This window comes from Falco naumanni, chromosome 5 (assembly GCF_017639655.2).
Source record: "Falco naumanni isolate bFalNau1 chromosome 5, bFalNau1.pat, whole genome shotgun sequence".
NCBI classification, from domain to species: domain Eukaryota; kingdom Metazoa; phylum Chordata; class Aves; order Falconiformes; family Falconidae; genus Falco; species Falco naumanni.
In genome coordinates, this window is record NC_054058.1 from 92,346,119 (window position 1) to 92,366,987 (window position 20,869).

Here is a 20,869-nt window from a genome sequence, read left to right on the forward strand (position 1 = left end):
TCTACACTTGATGTATCTCTTGCTGTTTCTCTGTGTCTATTATTTACGGTGTAGAAGGAGAAGACGTGTTTGAAGATCCTAGTTGAGTGAAAAATTATGAAACTATTATGTTTGATTCATATATCAGCAGTGCCCTTTTTTTTCTAAATCAGTGCTAATGAAAATATGCACAAATATGTTTACTTAAAATTTACATATGCAATCATCTTAATTTTTAGCCAAGAATGATGTGTATTTTAATAAACTATGAAAGAATGGGAACAGTTGACTGAATGAAGGTGATGGGCCTTATGAAAGTTTTGCTGAAAATGAGTTTTAAAATATATTCCTATCATAAAAGTCAATGTTTTTAATTATGATTTAACCTTTAATTTTTATTGTCCTCTGAAGTAAGTGCTGTCATTTTGCTTATTTTGGATCAGTAAGCAAGGCTTAATTGACAAGGCCAACTTCTTAATTTTACTAAAGCTTACAGAGCGGGGGAATATTGAGGAGAGATGTGCAATGTAAAATAAAGCTTGCTTCTAGATAGAAGTAGACCGTGTCTCTGCCATAGGGTTCTGAGTTTTTTGTTTGTTTTTTACTAGTAATGATAATATAGTCTCAGTAGCCCTGTGAACATAATTACCAGCTTTAGAAAGTATTGATTTATATTGCCTAAAGTCATGTTAAAAAATCCTGAACAAGAGGATTTAAGTGTTCTAAACTTCATTTTTTTGGTTAAAATATTTCTGTATTTGAGGCTTAATAATGTGATCATAACGTACTGATAATATCCCCTAATGCTATGATTTCTCTGCAGGCTGCCTGTGACTTGCTGCGGAGGATAATACGCATCTTGTATCTCAGTAAGAGACTTCAAGGACAACTGCAAGGAGGAAGCAGAGAGATAACAAAAGCTGCCCAGAGTCTCAATGAACTTGGTGAGTCCTTTGTAGTTACTTTTAGAGGAATTTTTAGCTTGTACTTGTGACTCACACTAGTGTGTGACTTAAAAAACAAATAAATCCCCAAAACTTTTTACTATGGTTCTTGCTGTCTACTTCCTGATTTGAATTGAGAAATGGTGTGGACAGAACTCATTTGTACTTTAATTTTTTTCATATGACTTCTCCAGGTAAAAGTATTTAATAACATGAAAATTCTATGGTTATAACGTGTTCTTTTGGGCAACAATTTTTTTATGAAGCAATTAATTTCTTACTGGTTTTTGTTTATATAAAATGCCTTCACAGGTAGCAGATATGTATTTAGCATTTGGAAGATGTTGCAACTACAATAAAGCATAGTTTGAATTACAGTTTATGTCCTAAAAGAATATTATTGGCCCTGTGAACTTTGTGAAAGCCATACATGGTGCGATATGCAGAAACCTAACGTAATTCAGATACTGGAAGCATTTTGCTGCCGTAGCAACTTGCTCTGTATTTTATTGGTTTTTAGGAGGAATGATGAAATAGTTCTCATGAAGCTCATGTAACATTGCTGGATTATTTTCTGTACTTGAGCTAGCTTCGGTATTTCCACACTGTGCTGCAGGATGCAGTGAGGAGCATCCCATTAGTCTTTGAGCTAGTAGCCGGTGTTGCATATGGTATCTTGCCAGCTGTTTCTCCTTTGATTTAATGGTATTCAAATTTCAGCTTCCAAAATTAGGTTGTGGGAGGGATGAACTATCAAACATTCAGAATCATCCTGAGGTTTATTGTGCATATTTGTCACTACTGCTCTTTTTGTACAGTGTAATCAAAAAATTATTAGACAATGACTTAGTCTTATAATTAGCAGATGCTGTGTTGTAAATGGAAAATTTATATATTTGTTTAGTGTATCAGTTTGAAGCACTTAAGCATCAACTGTAGCATTCTAAGCTAGAGTATTTTTTCTGATTTTTTATTTTTTCTGATTTTTTAATTTTCTTTCCATTTTGGTCTCCCTTCACATCTTCAGGATATATAAAACAGTACTGTCTTTTAACTACCTGAATTACAGGTCTTGTGGGATTAACGAGATGCTAGATCCTGTTCAAATAATTAGCACAATTTAATGGTAAAATCTGAGATGTTTCTCGTGTAGATTTTAGAATTTCTTTCTTTTAAAGAAAATGCCTTTTATCACTCTCCTTCCTCTCTTCTTTTTTCTTTTGCCACTTAAAAAAAGAGCTTGCACTTCCTTCTGTTGAAGTGTCACAGTCTTTTGAGTTTCTTTTTTTTCAAATACTTGATCTTTTCCTGAAGCTTAGAAAAGTATGAGGAATTATTATTGTTAAAGATGTAGGGAGATGGAAGCCCTTAGGAAGCCCTTTTGACTTTCATCCTACAGTCCGTAGGGGAGGAGCCAAGGCTTGTGGTCCCTAATTTAACCATCAATTAATGGTTAATTCTGGATGGTTTATGGCCAGGTAAAATCACTTGTCTACTGTCATTTCTCTCTCCCTCTCTTTTCCTGGTCTCTCTTTCTTCTCTTTTACCTCTCTATCTGCATCCCTCCCTCATCTTCTGGTGCTCTGCTCTTCGTTATCTTCTGCTGGCCACCTTGGCTGGTCTGATTCTTACTGCCTCCCAGCTGGCCGTGATGCCCAGCATGTGAGTGGATCGAAACACCCTGCTGAGGAGTGGCTGGTTGGTGGATTGGAGGTGTCTGTCCTGTGTGGTGAGGTGGTGCCTTACTGGATATGGGGCAGCGCTGTTTGGAGGGGAGGAAAATGTGCGGTGGCTGGAGTCAACATGGCTCAGGGTACTGGAGTAGGAGTCAGTGGGAAGGTGGTGTGTTGCTGGGAGGCTGGATTTTGGGGTATGGTTGGGGAAGCACTGTCCTGTGCGTCTGGCTTTAGAAAGCATTGGGGTGTGTGAGATCTGTAGGGTGGTGATGGTGTGGGGCAGGAGAGCGGTAAGGCTGTGGCGACATGGGGTGAAGCTGTAGAAATGCTGTGCTTCAGAAAGGTGGGAGATGTGATGTAGTGGTCTGTGTCATCCGGAGGGTGGGAATCATGGGGAACCGGCACTGGTTATTTGGTGGTGAGATTACACAAGCATTGGGAGGGCTTGGGAAGTACTGCAACATCTGATGGTAGCAAATAGGTGGTAGACATGAGTGGTGTGAAAGGATATGGAGCTCTGTGTCATGGAGACTTGCTTTTGAATTGGAGATCATGGCCAAGATTAATATTAATTTGTAGTTTTAGCCAGATATTTCTGAATATCCCTTTTGGTGCTCTGTCAGGGAAGAGCTCTTCCCAGTGTTTGTTACTTTCCTATTTTGTGTGGTGCAATATAATTTCTGCTTTGTTGAAAGCAGCAGTGCTGTGATACTACTTTGAAAGCTCTGCACTTTCTATAGTATAATATATCTTTTATTACTTACAGGGGTTATTCTGGGTATTAACTGGCCATTTAGTTTTTACATACTGTTGTAGTCTGTGTATAAGTTTGGGGGACACAAACGTGTGTGCCTGTTTAAGGTGTATGTATTCAACATCTATTTCCTCAGCAAATCTATGTTAGTTCACTTACAGCTTTTACTTAGTTGTGTCTTGAAGTTTATTTTGCAGTGATGGGAAAAGATACAAAAATATAAAATTGTGAAATTGGAAGTAGGGGTCAGTCAGAGGGACTACAAGAAATAGTAGCTTTTACTGGGAAGGGTTTTTTTAATTGCATACTTTCTTAAGTTACTGCTATTCTGCACATCTCTAGCTCCAGTAGAAGATGTTAAGAACTTTACTTTGAAAGCATTTGGTAATATTTTCACTGAGATCTCTACTTAAAGCTAAAGTAGATCTAAAATTCCTCTTGTGTTGGACTTTCACATTCTTTGAAATTAACTTTCCACTTCGGCACAGTAAGGAAAGAAATTAATTCCCTATGCAATTTTTAGAGATTAAATGTGATTATATATACACACACACATATATTAACCTCAAACTTCCTTCTGCAACTCTTCTACCTCCTAACACACTTTTTGGGGTTCTCTAGCAAAGTAGAAACAGAGCTCTGATAGTCCATTGAATAAGCTATTAGCTGCTTCTCTAGTGATGATTCTTCATATTTTACAATCAAATTCAGTGTATTGATAGGTAAAGCAAGTGACATATTCAGATGTCACACAGTGCCTAATGCAGTGAATTACATGCCCTGACTATGCTTCTTGGTGGTATTTTAATACGATTTAATACAACAAGTGAAAAAGAAACATTCCTAAGCAAGTTTAAACCACAGAATGTTACAAGAAAGTGTATACACTATACACAGAAGAAATTATGCAGGGATTAAACAATCTGCTGTCTTGTATGTGGATATGCAGAAATTACTGTCTGTAAGTGGCCAGTAACTGATCAGATGAAGAAATTCTTAGTTGTGCAGGGAGTATCTAGCTTGACTGTGGACAGGTTGTTGATTCCATCTAGCAGTTACAGCACTAGCTTTGGACAGCAAAGGATTTATATCTTTTGCTTGTTAAATACCTATAACTGATGTTGTCATTATTCATATAAATGCCTAGATGTCTTATGATTATAATGAACTTCTAGTCTCTATATATGGTTGTACTAGAGTTTATTTCACAGCAAGTAAATTTATTTGCTTGAATGACCTTGTAAGTATGTAATACTTGTAGGCAGGCCCTCACAGCAGCCATGATTTTGCTCTTTTATTAACTCAGAGTTAGTCTGTGACTAAGATGTGCAGCCATAAAATGAAGGGGAAGGGGTCTACTGAAATACAGTTTTGGGTGTCTTCAATATAGAAGTTGTTCCAGGACAATGCTGACTACTCTAAAACAAATAATGTATTTTAGGAGCCTAGAATATAAAGGTGCGATTAAGTAGTAGGCAACATAGATTTATCAAGAATGAATCCTGTTTAACCAACCATATTTTCTTTGTTGGCAGCATAGCAGGTCTTAGGACTAGAGAGATCATGGACTGTCTTGTAGTTTCATTTAGATCGGTCACTTGACACTATGTCACACTAGCAGGGTCAGCAATATAATCCAGTTGAAAACGTTGTACAGTGAATGCAGAATTTTTGAGAAAGCAGTGCCCCAAGAGTTATCATCAGTTGTTCACTACTCCCAACAATATGTCAAGTGGGGTTTTGTTGAAATGTGTTCTGCAGCTGGCTAGTGTTTTCATTAATGATTTGAGTGATGTTATGTGGTATATCCTTATTAAATTACAAGTAATAATCAAGCAGAGAGGAATGGAAAGAACATTGGGAAACAGGATTAAAATGAATAATACTCTTAGTGAATTGGAGACACATCTTAGGTGAACTGATTTAATTTCTCTTCCTGGTAAGTGCAAAGTCCTAGCAATAAATAGTTGTTGTTAACAGCAGGAATAGGAGAAATGACTGGGTGGATAGCATAGCATTCTGCAGAGAGTCTTTGTAGTTCCTCACAAATGGAGTGCATGCCACTTGTTGTTTTGTATGAGCATGACGTTGGCAATGGAGTTTGTACTGATCTTTATAAGGCAGGGTGTTGTGTGCAGTGCACTTGAAACAAATCTTCTGTTCATGCTTCAGCTGCAGAATCAAATCCCTTTTGAGGCACCTCATTCAAGGAAGATGTAGGTTAATTGAAGAAAGTCCTAAATACAGCAGTAATGATGGCTGGAGGTCTTGTGGATAGGCAGTGGGTTTGGAGGAGAGGGGTCTAAGAGGCAGAGTAACGTTCTTCAGATAAATGAAAGTTTTTCAGATGAGAAGGGAGTAAAGGGCCTCTCCATATCCACTGTGATTGAAACAATAAGTAATGGGCCTGAAATGAAGCAAAGAAAATTTTTATCGAAAATGTTAGGAAGTGTTTCTGATGGTAATGGTAGTTGCAGAGGAGCTGTGATGTCAGTATTTGAAGCTTTTTTAAAAGCAGTTTAGATAAAGCATATACCAGGAATACTTTAGATACAGAGGTTTTGCCTTGAAGCAGGAGGACTGAGTAAGCTGACCTGCTACAAGTCCTTTGTTTCTTTCAGAGGTTCTTCCCCCAACTCTGTTAATAGAAAATGTATTATAGGGAAGGTTTGGGTTTGTTTTTTTGGTTGTGAGTGTGTGTGTGTTTATTTAGTGGTGTGGTTTTTTTTTTTTTTAATTGGACTTCTTAATGTAAAATTTGCTTCCCACAAGTTGTTTTGTTGGGCTCCGTGCCCGCATACCTCCTGGAATATTAGGACTGTGACTGGAAAATTCATGCCGTCACTTTAGTTCAGCCTCTTCTTATCACTGCTTCAGATGAAATAGTAGATAAATCTCCTCAAAGACCTTCAGCTCACCCCTCTGACACAATTACTTCTCTTCTGGTTGTGACTGACATTCAAGTTAACTTCACACAGTTCATTGTGTTACTGGAGTGCTGCAAAAATCGACCCTCAAAAACTATTATGTCAATATTCTGTAGGAGAATGTACTAAGCAGGAAAAGGAAGGTGGTAGTGACTGTGTGAATGAAGCGTTGTGTATTTTGATCTTCCTTTGCCAGGAAAGAAGGCAAACTATCCACTTCTCAGTGACCCAGCTGTTTTTAAGGAAGATATTAATTTACTCTTGTAAGTTTTTAGTATTTGGGAACAGTGCTGAGTATTGTTTTGTGTTTATTAAAATACTAAGTGCTGCTAGTCAGTATTCGGGAAATAATAGTTCTAATTTATTGAAAACCTAAATAAATGATTTTAATAGTAAGTGTTCATACTTGCTTGTTTTATACCAGTTATCTCATCCATATCTATTGCAAGTTGGAATTATCTGTACCTGTTGTTTCCACAGTGTGCCTTATTAATTGAGTATTAAACCAGCGTAATTAATCTGGCTAAACCACAGAGACTTATTCTGAAGTGATTGCAGATTGGCTGACTAATGTTTGTCATTCAGGTTGAATATTGTTGTATAAAAATGGTTTAATTTTAACTGCTGTGTTTTTTGGAGTAACATTAAATGTGTGTTGTGTACCTGTACACATGTATTACTAAACTTGCAATGGTAAGCTGTCTGAACATCTGCCGTAGATACTATGGTAGCCACCTTTTACTGCTGCCTTCTTCACATAACCATATGCGACAATGAACTTAATTTTTTTTTTTTTATTCCAAGCAAAAATGTATAGAGTGTATGATTGCCAAGGCAGGTCTTTTGTTGCCTGCAATTAAAGTGAGGAAAGACTTGGTTACCGTCATGTCGGTGAGGTCCTTCACAGCTAGTACACAGAGCAGACAGATTTGTTGATATTAATATTGCTGTGCGCAGTTTCTCATAAGAAACAACACACATCAGTCTGGAGGGAAAAGTTGCTTTTCATGGTGCTTTTGTTTAGGGATTTAGATGCGTTGCAATTTATTGCCTTGTAGTAGACTTAGTGTCCTCCAAAATAATATAGCATATGTCTGTATAGCACAATGCACTGTTCTGTAGGGGTAAGTGAACTGATTTGATTAATAGAAATTACATGGACATGCTGGCATGACGCTTTGCCTGAGGTAATTAGTACTGCTGAGAAGGACTGAATTGTATTACTGGCTCAGAGCCATCTGCATTATTTTTGAATGCCACTGCTTCACTTGGTACATCTGCATCCATAGTAAGTGTGGATATCTTGCTAAAACATTTTTCTTCTGTTCCTGGTGGTGTTAGCAGTAACACTGCCAGACTTTCACTGAAATGGTTTGGGCTAAAATATATTGTGCCTTTCTGTAGTTGAGTGTAATCTTCATGTCCTTCAATGTCATGTTCCTTTCAGTTGAGGGTTTTTTTTTGTTTGTTTGTTTGTTTTTTTGTTTTTCCTGAGGCTGTGTTACCATGAGATGGAACATTTTGCAAAAAGTTGTTGTGCAAAGTTTTTATTTGTAGTTTTCCGAGCCACCCCCCCCCCCCCCCCCCGATGGGAAGGTCAAGCAGATGTAAAAAATAATTAAATACTCAAAAAGCCTTAATATTTGTAGCTTTAAAACAGAGTCTTGAACTGTTTGGAAACTTGAGAACTCATTTTTATATAAAAGATTAATTTTTCTGAAATCAGGCATACAAAAAAAATGTAAAAATAATGAGAAGTACTTCACAAACATGGAGCCAGTGTCACATGTGAAATACATGTAGAATGCACTGTCTGAACTGCTTTTCTTCAGTATCACTGGTAAAAATGGAAAATGACAGACTTTTGCTCAAGTTACATTGTGATTAACTGTGTATGGTTAATAGTACATTTAATCACAAAATAATTGTGTAATAAATATGTACTAGTTACTATGTTTCTCATGGACAACACTGGTCATTCTTTGACAGTCATATATATTGCAAAATAATTATTCTTTATTTTTAATGTGATAGTGTTGATAGAACCATTCAGCTTACATTCATACAACAGAGGCAATTGAAGTTGTTATTTTATACATTGATTAAAAACAGAAAAAAACATTTGTAATGATCTGTCTTTTCAAGGAAAGGAGTGCCATGAAAGCTATGGATAGTGCTAACAAAAAATCCTCTTGGTAACTAAGATCTTGTTATTTTCTTAGTATTGTTCCTGGTTTCATGTTTGCCAAAGTCATTACGTGATTTATTGTAAAATCACATAAAAGGAAGAGCTATTCAAGCTTCTGCTTAGTTATTTAATGAGTTATGCTGTACAACCAAATTATTTTGTGTAATGAATGTAGAAGCTAGTTGTGCTCTTCTGTAGTTGCTATACCACACACTTACTTCTTTCTCTGTTTCAATTATGCACAGAAAAATCTTGTTCTAGGCCATCTAATTTTATTTCGTGCCATCTTTACCTTTTATGCAGAATTAAGGAGCTTCTGTGGATATTAGTTTATTTGTTGCTGGCTTTTGAAATAAAGAAAGAAATATCTTGATAGTATGTAACAAGTTCATTAATGAGAACTATTCACTATAAGATACTGGATTAATGTGCATGTAACAGAACAACTTGAAAAACCTAATACAATTTTTCATAAGAAGCTAATAGTGTATGACATCTTTGTTCTCTTTGAGCCAGGGAGACAGAACATACAGATTTTACCATCAGATTGTATTTTGCTGTGATTAGGATTCCTAGCTTGGAAACCTTATCTTAGACAAAGCGTTGTATATAAATAGTAGGTATGTTTTACTTAATCTCTGGCATACATTCTTTTTCTAACCATTTTCAATAGAAGGCACGAAATAATTACAGGCACATGAGAGAAAAGACAAGTCTGAATTGATAGAAGAAAAAACCTGTTGGAATTTTGATTTTCAACATAATATTTAAGTTAGTAGGGCTTGAATTTACATTTCCTCAGGTTTTTTAAAAATTATTTTCTGTTACTGTAGCTTCATTGTAGTTTCATTGCTGTGTCACTGTTTTCCAAAGTCATAACTATTCAGATCTCTTGAAATTTAATTGTCTTTATGCATACAGTTCTAGAAAATTAATCCAGGTATAATTGTAATGGTGTGTTTTCTTGATGTCTAGTTTCTTTTTAAAGAACCATAAACATGTTTCACATTTGCCGTATTGAGTGAATTATGAAACTATTTTTTCATGTTAGCATTAGGCTGATTTCTGTTTTTGATGAGATTAGTATTTTAGCTATAACTACTAGAAGAATTTGATTTTGCTGTATTATTAAGCATTTTATAATTTTACTCTCAAGCATATAGACTTTGTCAGAGGGCTGTGTATCAGTTTAAAAGGGTTTTAGTACTCTGCTTTCTATGTCAGGTTGTTAACCTGTTCCTGAGATGTATGTTATTGATGTCCCCTTAGCAAGGCTATGTCAGAAGTTAATTACAGTGTGTTCAAGTTACCTTTGCTGTAGCATGTGGAATACTTCTGACAGTTTTTAGTTGAAAAACTAAGGCTCATTAAAGACTATTTTCTGTGTTTTGCTCTTTCTTGCTCCCAGTTACAGATGTCCACACCTTTTGTTCCTTACATTTCTGGAAGCCTTTGCTCTTTCAGCATCCTTATTATCTGTTGCTCTGAATCGGATTGCTACTATTTAATTATTAATATAAATTATGATTACTATTGTCATGTTTTAACATACAGAAGTTTTGGTTGTAGGCCAGTATTACACTGAGCTGGGCTTCAGCAGGTAGAGTAAAATCTGGAGACAGACAAAGAGTGACAGCTCTTGATTTATTTACTTCTAACAGTTCGGAGGACTCCGGTGGGAAAGAAATGATAGTGGACAAAAACGAAGAAAGGGGGAAGGGGTTATGTGGTGGACTACCAAAAAAGTGTTTTCTGCTAGGAGAGGAGTTATCGTCAGGACAGCAGAGTAGCAGCAGCGGTCATGCAACTGCTCAGTTAATATGCATTTAAACTTCCTTGTGTACTGTCGTGAGGCACAAAGAGTGTTTGCCTGGTAGCACGTTCAGTTCTGTGCTTGAGATTAAGCCAGAACTGCTTATTTCTTAAAAACATGGAAACTACAGTATTTTCCATCTGCTTTGGTAATGTATCAGGTGATCTAGGGTTTGAGAGCCAGAGAATATATCTGTAGTTTGTAGTCCCACCTGGGTAGGGCTGAAACAGAGGGGGCTTGGGAATTTTGAAAGAGGAACTGTTTGGAAATGTGGAACAGAAGGGAGCGGTGGAAGAATGAAGATGTGGAAGAAGTTACTGGTGATTACAAAATCCTACACTTGCTAATTTAGGAGCTTAAATAGAAAGGCCAGGTCTTATAAGGTGGATTTTTTCCAGTTTTTGCTTATTTGTTTTGCAGTCAGTGAATTCAGGTGTGTGACTCTCAAATCTGAAAACTGTACTTACATTCTGTTTCTCTAATTACAAAATTCCCCTTCTGCTGTCTTCGCAAAGTATCCCTATAGAGTGGAGAGGAATTATACCAAACCTGTTTCTGTTTTGCTGTTAGGGAATACTTGTTCCCCACCAGAAGGATGGTATTGCAGCTGGTAGGGGTGTTTGGACCTTGTTTTTGCTTTATCCCTTGATCATTGTAAGTGTTTGAACAGGAAGTATTTTTGTGTTTGTTAGCTAGGTGTCTCATGAGAATGGAGATAGGAAAGGATTTGGAAGAACCGGTAACATGGATAATCTTGTAGTTGTGAATGTTTGTGTTTAGTCAAATACAGGATAAATGTAACTTCAGAGGTGGGGGGGTGAGGGTTGTTTCTTTTTTTTTTTTTTTAATTACTTTGAAACAGTATTCTGTTACTGCGTAGTCATACTCTTTTATAAAAGTACGTAATTAAAAGTAGAAATGAAAGCTATGGGTTTCTGTTTCCAAGTGACGTACAAAAATTATCAAGACCCAAAGATACCTGCAAGCTCAGTGTGCCTTTGAGTCTAGTAATTTTTTGTGCACTGACTTTAGAAGTCTGTGTTAGTAAAAAAAAAAAAATATTAAAATAATATGGGCACATCAGAGATGAGAAGTTTTAAAGAATTCCTTTTGGCTGAGAGAGAAGGGAAGAGAGAAGTTAGCTGTGAATGTCTGAAAGATTATCTTTTTGTATCTTGTAAATTATCATGCATTGTAAAGAGTAAGAATAGCTGGCAAGAGTTTGAAAATAATTTGTAGTTTCTTTTACATACTGTAATAAACAAAGAAAAAGGAAGGCAAGTTGGATTATGTGATTTAAAATAAGTGAACTCAGGTGTATAGGCAAAGCAGAGAGATGTCATCTCTAAATTGGGTGGTGGTGTATTCCCACTGCATTTCAATAGGTATAAAGGTTGAAGTAAACAGTTAAGAGCTAAGACTCAGTACCTTATGTAAACAAACAAGTCAGTGACACTGACAAGTGGTATGGAAACATTCAGTTCTGTAGAGTTTGACACCGTTTACAGCTAGAATGCTATGTCTGAAAGAGCGCAGATCCAGTTGTCTGTTCCACTCAGTGTGGAGGTTCTACAAGGAAATGGCAATTTTATATTTCAGGCAGGTCTGCGTATGCACTGTCTGAAGCTCTGGTAGGAATTGGCATTTATAACTTTCTCTGTTCTCTTCCTTTCCAGAGCGTTGATGTACTTGGAAATTCAATAGCAAGCTGCAGGCTAGTTCTCCCAGACCCAGAGTAATGATGTCTATGGTGATCAGACTCAGTGGTTTGAGTTTAGTAGATAATCACTTCCCCGTGATGGAGATGTGAAGAAATGTCACATGTATTTTTTCTAGGGAAGTCAGCTGAAGGTAGCTGGGAGGATGTGTTCTTCCTTTTGTTTTTCTGTGGCCGGTGGTGAAATCATTAGTTTAGTGGTCAAAGAAGTAGCACTGAGAAGTGGTTCATAATACCTTTTTCTTTCTGCTGGGACTGAAGCATCTATTATTGCATAACCTGGTGGTTGTACTGAAGAACACATTTAGTTGGTTAGTTCAGAAATAACACTTCAGTGTTGTGTGTCTGAGAAAACAGATGCATTTTTTTTTCTTTTTGAACAATCAGATTCAGAAATAGCCAGAGTAAGAGAGAATAGAAATGGATGAAACGGACAGGTAACTTGTGATCTCCAAGGGAAAGAAGTGAGCATTTGATTGGAATACTCTCTAGAAGATCAAACAATGGTGGTGGCAAATCATGTTTGGAAAATTTCATAGGGGGTAATGGAATGAGAAGTTACAGTAGAAGTACCTGTGAATGCACATGGATCAGAGCGCCAGCTAACAAAAACCAAAAGATGTTACTTTCACAACCCACTGAAGTAAACCAGAAAAATGAAAGCATTGCTGTCTAAGCATGTTGTTGGGAACCTAGACTATTTGTTCTTTGTAACCAGTGGTAAAAGATCACCAATTTCTAATATAGAAATCATCAACACGGAAAACATTTTTCTGGATTCCTTTATAATAAACTATCTTACTGCATTTGGAAGCCACTTGTGAGAGTGGCAAGTCATGGTGCATAAGGGGAAACAGAACAGAGCCAGTGTTTAATGTTTCATTTTTGAAAGAGTTAATTTTCCGATGCAGAGGATCTTCAGTAGTTTGGACAAATGTATTTTGACAAACCTGAAAATTGAAAGCTTAATGAGAAGACTATATTATATTGTGAAATACTTGCTTTTTGGCAATCAAGAAAGGGTAGTCTTGTTAAAAGGCGTGTTCTAATGTAGTGACAAAGTGAAAAGACAACAACTGTAATTGGAAAACAATATATAAACACAGCTGAATACATTACAAGTGTAAAGTATAGTTATGATAAATTTAAAATATTGCAGAAAAGTCCATGGCTGGCAGGAACCAGAAAGACACCTATCATGGAATAATCTAATTAATATACAGGTTTCCAGATGATTCATAAAGATTTAGAATAGGAGAATTTTCAAGTAAATGCTCTTGCTTTATTTTTGGAGGCAGGGTAATTTGTTCTTCCACAAAGTAAGGATTACTTGTAATCCAACAATAACTAAGGAGGATGTTACACAAATGTACTGGATTCCCAGAGTCATTCACTTGTAACTCCTTACTGAATGGGGAAGGTCCAACTCGTATTGTTCCAACACTGAGAAGGAGAAACAGGGTATTTCTGTTGAAATCAAAGTCAGTTAGACACAAAGGTGCTATAGAACAATAGTAGAGAAGTTGAATTCATTTGAAAGAAGAATTCCAGGCTGTAAAGCTAAATCAATGGTAGTCATTCACGGTTTTATGGAAAATATGTGTTGTCAAACAGATTTGTATGTTTTGATTATTAGTCGATTAAAGAAATCGTGTAGATGTATTATAGATTTGTTTTATGTGCATAATCTACAGTTTAGATGAATTAAATCTCCCTTAAGGTATTGTTCCCCTATGTAAGTAAGTAATTAATTATGCCATCTTCTTCTCACCTCACAGTTGCTCTACATTCTTGGTAGGTAATTTTGTTACTAGGGGAGCTGGAGGAGAGGAACAGAGGTACGTAAAGTAGTGGTAGTTTTCTGTGGGTGTACACCTCAGGTTAAGGCAGACCGCTGGAGGAGGAGCAATTGTGAATGGGCAGAGCACCTTGAATGCTCAACATACACACATAAAATGCTTTTTAAATAAAATTAAAAAAAAAAAGAAAAAAAAGAAAAAATATGATATCAGTTTTTACAGAGGTGGAAATACTGTAACTAAACCTCTGTAAAGCATTGGAATTGGACTGCATCCATGCTGAGATTGCTTTACCAATGTTGTTTCGGTTCTAGCATTCATGTCGCTATGTCATGCAAATATGTACTTCTGCAGTTGGTATAAGGAATTGTGCTGTAAAGATAAAAAAATAGTTTTGTGGTTACCTGGGAATAAATGTAATTATACATGTCATAGTAGGATATTAAATGGATGCTTTTTCTTGAAGATTAAGGCTGTAGAGGTGCATTCATGGGGAGAAAATAAAGGGTCGCAGAAGGGCTCTTTGATTAGCAAGAGAATAAAATGACAAGAGCGAAGGGCTGGAAAATGAGGCCTGGCAAATTCAGAAGTATAAAATAATTGAAAAATGAGATTGTATACATAATTTTGTTGTAATTCCTCAAGTAAATACTGGTTATTCAAGTCTTAATAATAACCACTTTTATCCTGTTCATTTCTAATGAAAGCATGAGTTGGTTCAGGTTAAAAAAATCTAACCAAACAGCTACGAAAAGAAGACTGAAGATAATCTTTGTTCAGGTCCTGGATGGGAGCCAGTATTACTGTAGCTGTCATTTCTGCCTTGCCTTAAACATCAGTGAAGGTGTTGCTGTACGTAATACAAAGCAATGAGTAGTGTAGAGTAAGATTTAATTCTTGCACATAGGAAACAGCTTTAAAAATAGGCTGTTTTCACAGGAGCAGGTTTTCCTCCTTGTCTCCTGACTCATGCACATAATTTTCAAGTCTTAGTTTAATCAAGAATTTTATGAAGTCTTCTCAGTTATGGTTTGGAAGGTGAAGTAGTCCCGTGTTTTTATTTGTTTACCATTCAGGTCCAGCCTTCCATTGCTCGCAGGCACTAGACCAGATTACTGACTTTGTTATCTTAAAGGCAGACTAGACTCTCTTCAGCTGAAGGAGAGTGTGGTCCCATATCTCTTTTCACTTCAATGAAAGATGTGAAGATCTAACCTCATTAAAAGGGGGAACATCCTATGGTTTTGAGAATATACTGTTTCTATTGGCAGCTTGGCTACAATTCCAAAGAGTTGTGTCGCCTGTCATGCGTGCCCCTCCCCAGGGTTTTAACTGACCTTGCTTGCAAACTAAAGATGTAGCAGAAACTTGAGATTGTTGACTGAAACAAAATTGCGGCATAACAAAGTCTCACTGACCTAATCAAAAGTTTCCAGCTTTTATTCCCCTTTATTTAAACTGCTTCTGGAATCTTCTCTGTAAGCTGTACAACTGAGGCAAGATTTGTCTGGAGCTTCTGAATGCATTAATCTTTTTAAAGGTGTCTAGCTTGCCTTCATGTGCACTTTTTTGTGTTTTGTCCATGTTTGATGCAACTGCAGATGAACTGTATAGCTCCATTTTATATTTAGGGGCATATAACCTCATATGGTCAAAATTATTAAACTTAAGCATTTAAACATGGAAAATGAAGTCATTTACTCAATTTGAAAATTTCTTATGATTTGGTGTTTTCTTGGTGGCTGTTCAGAAGATAAATTTGTAACTCGACTAACACTTTGTTTTACTACATGCAGATGTACTCATGGAAAGTCTGTTGTATCTGAAACAAAATCTCTCATGAAATACCTTACTGATTGCAGTAGCAACAAATATGTATACTAAATCTTCTTATTTTAGCTATATTATACTCCATATATGTGCAGGTGTGGGTTATTTTGGCAAAACACAAAAAATCATTTTTCCTTAAGAGTTCTTTTTGGGTTAGGTATTTAGTCTGTGGAAGCAGCTGTTGTTACCGAACCACAACCTTTCCTTTGCCCATAGATTCTTTTCACATCTTTTTTGTTTGTTTGTTCTAGTTCATTGATAGATCTCACTTACTAGCTATTAGAGCTGTTAGCAGGAATGATAGATCTTCCTCATTGTCGTCAAGGTGTTTTACAACAGCAGTGCTCACGTTCACCCCTTGTTTTGTGATGATACGTACTGTTCCTTTCCTATTTTCTTTATGTTTTGAGTACACTGGTAAATGCAAAACAAAATTATCACCAATTATTCGTAAAAATATTTGTAATCATTTACTAACATGGGAGTCTGGGGGTTTTTTTGGTACTACTTCTTCCTTCATCTTTATTTATTTGTCACAGGGGTTTATAAAAAAATATATTGAAATAAGATTTGGAAGAAAACCATGGTACAAAGTATCAGTAGGTTGTCATCAGTTATTGTGCTTTTTTTCCTCTTACTAATTGAGTTGAAATTGAGTTTAATTTGAAGTAAAATCTCACAACAGATTGTGAGAGATCCTAGTACAGTTGAAAGTAAAGCTGTACTAATATTGCTTTGTTAATAACAGTCTGACATAGCCAGAGTGACAGATTTTATAGCAATGTTGTTTCAGCAGTGACATTGATTTGTTTATGAGATATGGTATCAAGTTAAACAGTTGCAAGATAGGATAGGAAGTTAGAGATCATAGCAGGGTAACAGAAACCGAAAGTGTATTTCCAAAACCCAGCCTGGAAGGAAAATAAGGGCATGCAGTTTGCCAACAGCTTTGTGCCATCAGCCTGCTCGGCTGGCTGTGCAGTGTCAGGAATCAGAATGAGGATATAAAAATGTTTATATTCAAAGGATATATTTCATTCAAACTATAAAAAGTAAATCATGTTTTAATATTTTCGGGTTCTTTACCTACCACAGAGCTTTCATTGTAAATCTGTTTGTTTTGTTTTGGTTTTTTTTTTTTTTTCATTTTGATGGAATTTCTTTTCATTATGTGAAAATTTCGGGAAACAGCTGATACAGAAATCTATAAAGTAAATACACAGGAAGATATTTCTTCCATTCTGTCTCAATTTATGATAATCATTGAAGTATAATTGTAGCAAAGAACATAAAGATGTCTAATGATATTTCTCCTTCAATTTATTGCTATTAAATTGCGATAAAAAACCAGTACTTGAACACATACTGTTGTAGTGAAACACACTCGAAGCATCCAGCCAATTGATTACTTGACCAGTACTGATTTTGGGGAAAATCCAATAGTGTTTATTAAAATTTATAACTGGGAACAGACATCTAATAACATTTTCTTCTCGGGTCTGTTCTTGGAATGCATGTAGTCTGTGTGTACTTTGTACTTGGTAAAAGATATAGTTTACCTCTAGAAAAAAGAGATAGTAACATAGTGCGTGTTCTAGGTTTGTCTGTCTATTCTGTATGTAATTTGTTAAATCAAAAGCCTTCTCTGGAGCTGCTGTTCATGTTGTTCTCCCCTCTCCTCCCAGCAATTTTAGCAAAACCACATATCACGCTCAATGATTCAAAGATAAGTTCTTGTATTTTTGCTTATTATAATCTAAAAAATAAGGTTAGTAATTTTCCATGGCAGGTGGATGTTGCCCTCCACCTTTCTCTGGTCCTGATGGCCACAGCTGCCTTGCAGTGGTTCCTTCCACCTTCTGCCCTTTTCCTCTTGACCTATACTCTCCACCTGCTTGACATCCTTCTTCTTTAACACTCATTGGGTATAAGTCCATTTTAATTTTCCTCTTAGTCAGTTATTAAGTCTGGGTCCTTTTCTTTTTTCTTTTTTCTTTTTTTTTTTTTCTTCTTGTGTTTTTCAGACCGCACACCCAGCAAAACAAACCCCAAAGCCTGTGTTTAATTTTCCTTCTTGAATTGCATAAGTGTTCTGTGAAAAAGAAGGTAATTGCAGAGTCAGATTCTTCTCTCCTGTTGGTGTAAAACAGATAAATTCAGTGATATTACAGCAGAATGTGTGAAGTGGGAGTGGAATTTGGCTGATATAAAGCTGGAAAGTTTAAGACAGAAGCTGATTGTCCTTAGCTATATGTTGGAGGTATTTTGTTTGAGCAATGGAGGAGGGAAGGGTAAGTTAGTGTGTTCTGGTTTTTTTTTTAATACATTGAAACTTTGGTGAAGAATGCTGTATTCTCTCCTTTTGAAGGTTTAATCACAATTGGTAACTAAAACACTTTCTTCAGAGGAAACAAACACATGTCTAAAATACTGAGCTATCAAAGAATTCTGATGACTAGCATATACATTGATGTTGAAAAATAACTATTATGTGCGTTGCAGTATGATACACCTAACAGTTAACAGCAGAAAAATTCTTCCTTGTGCCCAGGTAAATTATATAGCTTGTTGAATGTATTACTTCATTTAAAAAGAAAAAAAAAAAGGTGGTGGTGAGGAGAAAGCGTTTAAGTATATGCATGGTGGAGCATAGTGCCTGTCTGTCCAGTTCAGAGATACTCTTACTAAAAAACCTTCCATATAAACATAAGGTAGATGCCAATGTTGATCTCCACTTTTGGAGCGTATGGGTGTATAATAATTCTGTATTATGTGCATGTGTTTATCTAACAGTGAAGGAAGAGAGGTGTATTGATCTAATATGTATCCGGATGCATATATTTTTAATCTAATATATTTAGAAATCACTGAAGTGATTCCTATTCCCCTGGCACTAATGCAGTAAACAGAACTTCTGACCATGTAGCAGTGTCTTGTAATCTGTACAAATTTTTGCCAACTTGAAACTAGATATTTGTGATGTATTTATGTTTCCATTTCACTGGTTTGTGAGGTACTGGTGTATTGAGGTGTGCTTCTTGAATATTCTAATAGCTACTGGCACTGTACTCAGCTTTTTTGTATTTTTTTTTGGTGGGAAAACCTCATTTTATAATTTAAAATTGAATGGAAATGCATTTGAAGTTAAAAGACAGCATAGTCAGATACCAGCTCACACTTTAGGGGCAGAGAACGTGTGGGAACTGGTGGTGGTTGCTTCTGTTTCAGAGATGTGTTTGCTAGAATTAATATTTTTAGAGTCCTGTACAATTCTGCTTGCCTTAGGCCGAGTAGTGTGAAATGTAATTGAACTAATGACTCACTGTGGTGAGATCATTTTTAACAATGTAGTGGGCTTCTTATTGTACAATACTATGGCATGTATTTGCCCTTTTTTCTGCAGTGATGCTGCCTATTTTTGTGTTCTGTTTTAGTCTTGTCTGTCAAGCACCCACGGCACACCTTCATATCCCTCCTAAAATCCTCTTCTATATCTGTAAGATACACAGTTTTCATTTACTAGTTACCCTTGATTTTGTCTTGTTTGTGTTAAATTTGTCGTCTTTGTGGTGCAGATCACGTATGATTCTGTTATTATAATGACTCCTATGTGCAATCCTACATACACACATTTTAACTTGTATTACTCAGAATTTTCTTCTGTGGCCCTCATAGCGTAGTCCAACATAATATAAATATTTCTATTTATTTATTTAATGACAGTTGAAGAACAGTAAATGTAAAAAAGAACTTGCTTATATTCTTAAAGGCAGTCAATGACTGTGATCGACATAGCCTTTAAAACCTGACTTAATCTCTTTGACTAATTCCTAGGCTACATTTTCTCTTTGTTCTGAAGTACTGCTTCATTGAATCTCAGTTTCTAATGAATGAGCTTTTAACACTTAATGTGTAGTTCTTGAGGATTTATTTAACTTTATAAAGGAAAGTCATGTTGTCAGGAAACCTTTCAAGTCTGAAAGCTTTTCTTAAATGCTTATTTCAGATAAGGACCTGATGTAAGCTTATTGATGCATTGTGGGCATTATGATTTCTAATTTTTTTGGTCTTTTACAATAAATGAGTACTATTTTAAATCGATTTATGGATGTTTTATTGGAAGATAAGTAATCAGTAAAATCATATTATGCCATTAACCCTAGAAATCCTACTTCTCCTTCTAGTGTTCAGAATACGGAGGATAGATAGGCAGGGGAAGGAAGAAGTGTTACAAAAAAAGAGAAAATAATAGTTCCTTCTTAGTTTTTTGGGGCACATTTCTTTTCAGAGTACCTTATTCCTGAAATAATGTTTTTGAAGTGATAAATTTGGTGATACAGGATTATTTTTTTTAAAAAAAGTTTTTTGCATAAACCCATTAAGTTTACTTCCTCCCTGCAACCTCTTAAATAAGATGGATTTCTATTGTCGGAACCGAGGGGTAGCTCAGGTGAAATCAATACTGTAAGTGGGTACAGTTGAATGCAGGTGTTGTTGGGCTAGCTTTTAGAAAAAAGCTGGTGAAATTATGTTTGAATGTATGTTACACAATAATTTTAGATAACAAATCATTATCACTCAGACAGTGACACTTTTAGGTAGAATTTGGATGATTGTTAGCGGCTGATCTTTGTGGCCTATGGAGCTGTAGTCTTATTTTTTTGAGCCTTCTGTTCTGGTAAGCCAAGACACAAGCATAAGTAAAGGTACATTACAAATACTGCTTTCTTTTTTTAACACACAGTTTTGTCAATACACACATGATTAATAATTTAATGATGTAATGGAAAATAGCTTTTTACTCCCTTAAAACCACTTTCTTTGTAATATATGCAACTTCAGAAAAGTGCTTCAGAAATCCTCATTTTTTTACATAATATTTTAGTCAAACTAAGCTCTCATAGTCAAGGAAGGATCGCTCTCTTTTTTTTTTTTTTTTTAATAGAAGCCAATTATTGAAAACTAGCCTTTTAATTACACTGATAGCTGGTGGCACACTGAGCAGTTTATATAACAAAACAATTGAAGTCATGCTAATTGATTTTGCAGGGTTGGTGGTTTTTGTTTCCCCCTCCCCCCATCACTGGTAACTAAGTCAATGACTGTAGCCATTGTTCATTGAAATTAGGAATTTTTTTAAGCATGGGATAGTGCAAACCACTCAACAAACATTTGTTTGCATGAAAATCTTAATTTGTGCTTACAGTGCTATGGATGATGATGACTTCTTAGGGCTTATTGA

At 35.9% G+C, this 20,869-nt stretch overlaps 1 protein-coding gene across 1 annotated transcript in view; it reads left to right on the top strand.

Annotated features, from left to right (window-relative positions):
- The window catches only part of COG5 (component of oligomeric golgi complex 5), a 182,625-nt gene that overhangs the window by 9,402 nt on the left and 152,354 nt on the right, over positions 1–20,869 (top strand). Inside the window, exon 6 of the mRNA XM_040594563.1 lies at positions 803–923. Within this exon, the coding sequence (XP_040450497.1) occupies positions 803–923 (121 nt within the window). The remainder of the gene's footprint in view (positions 1–802; positions 924–20,869) is intronic.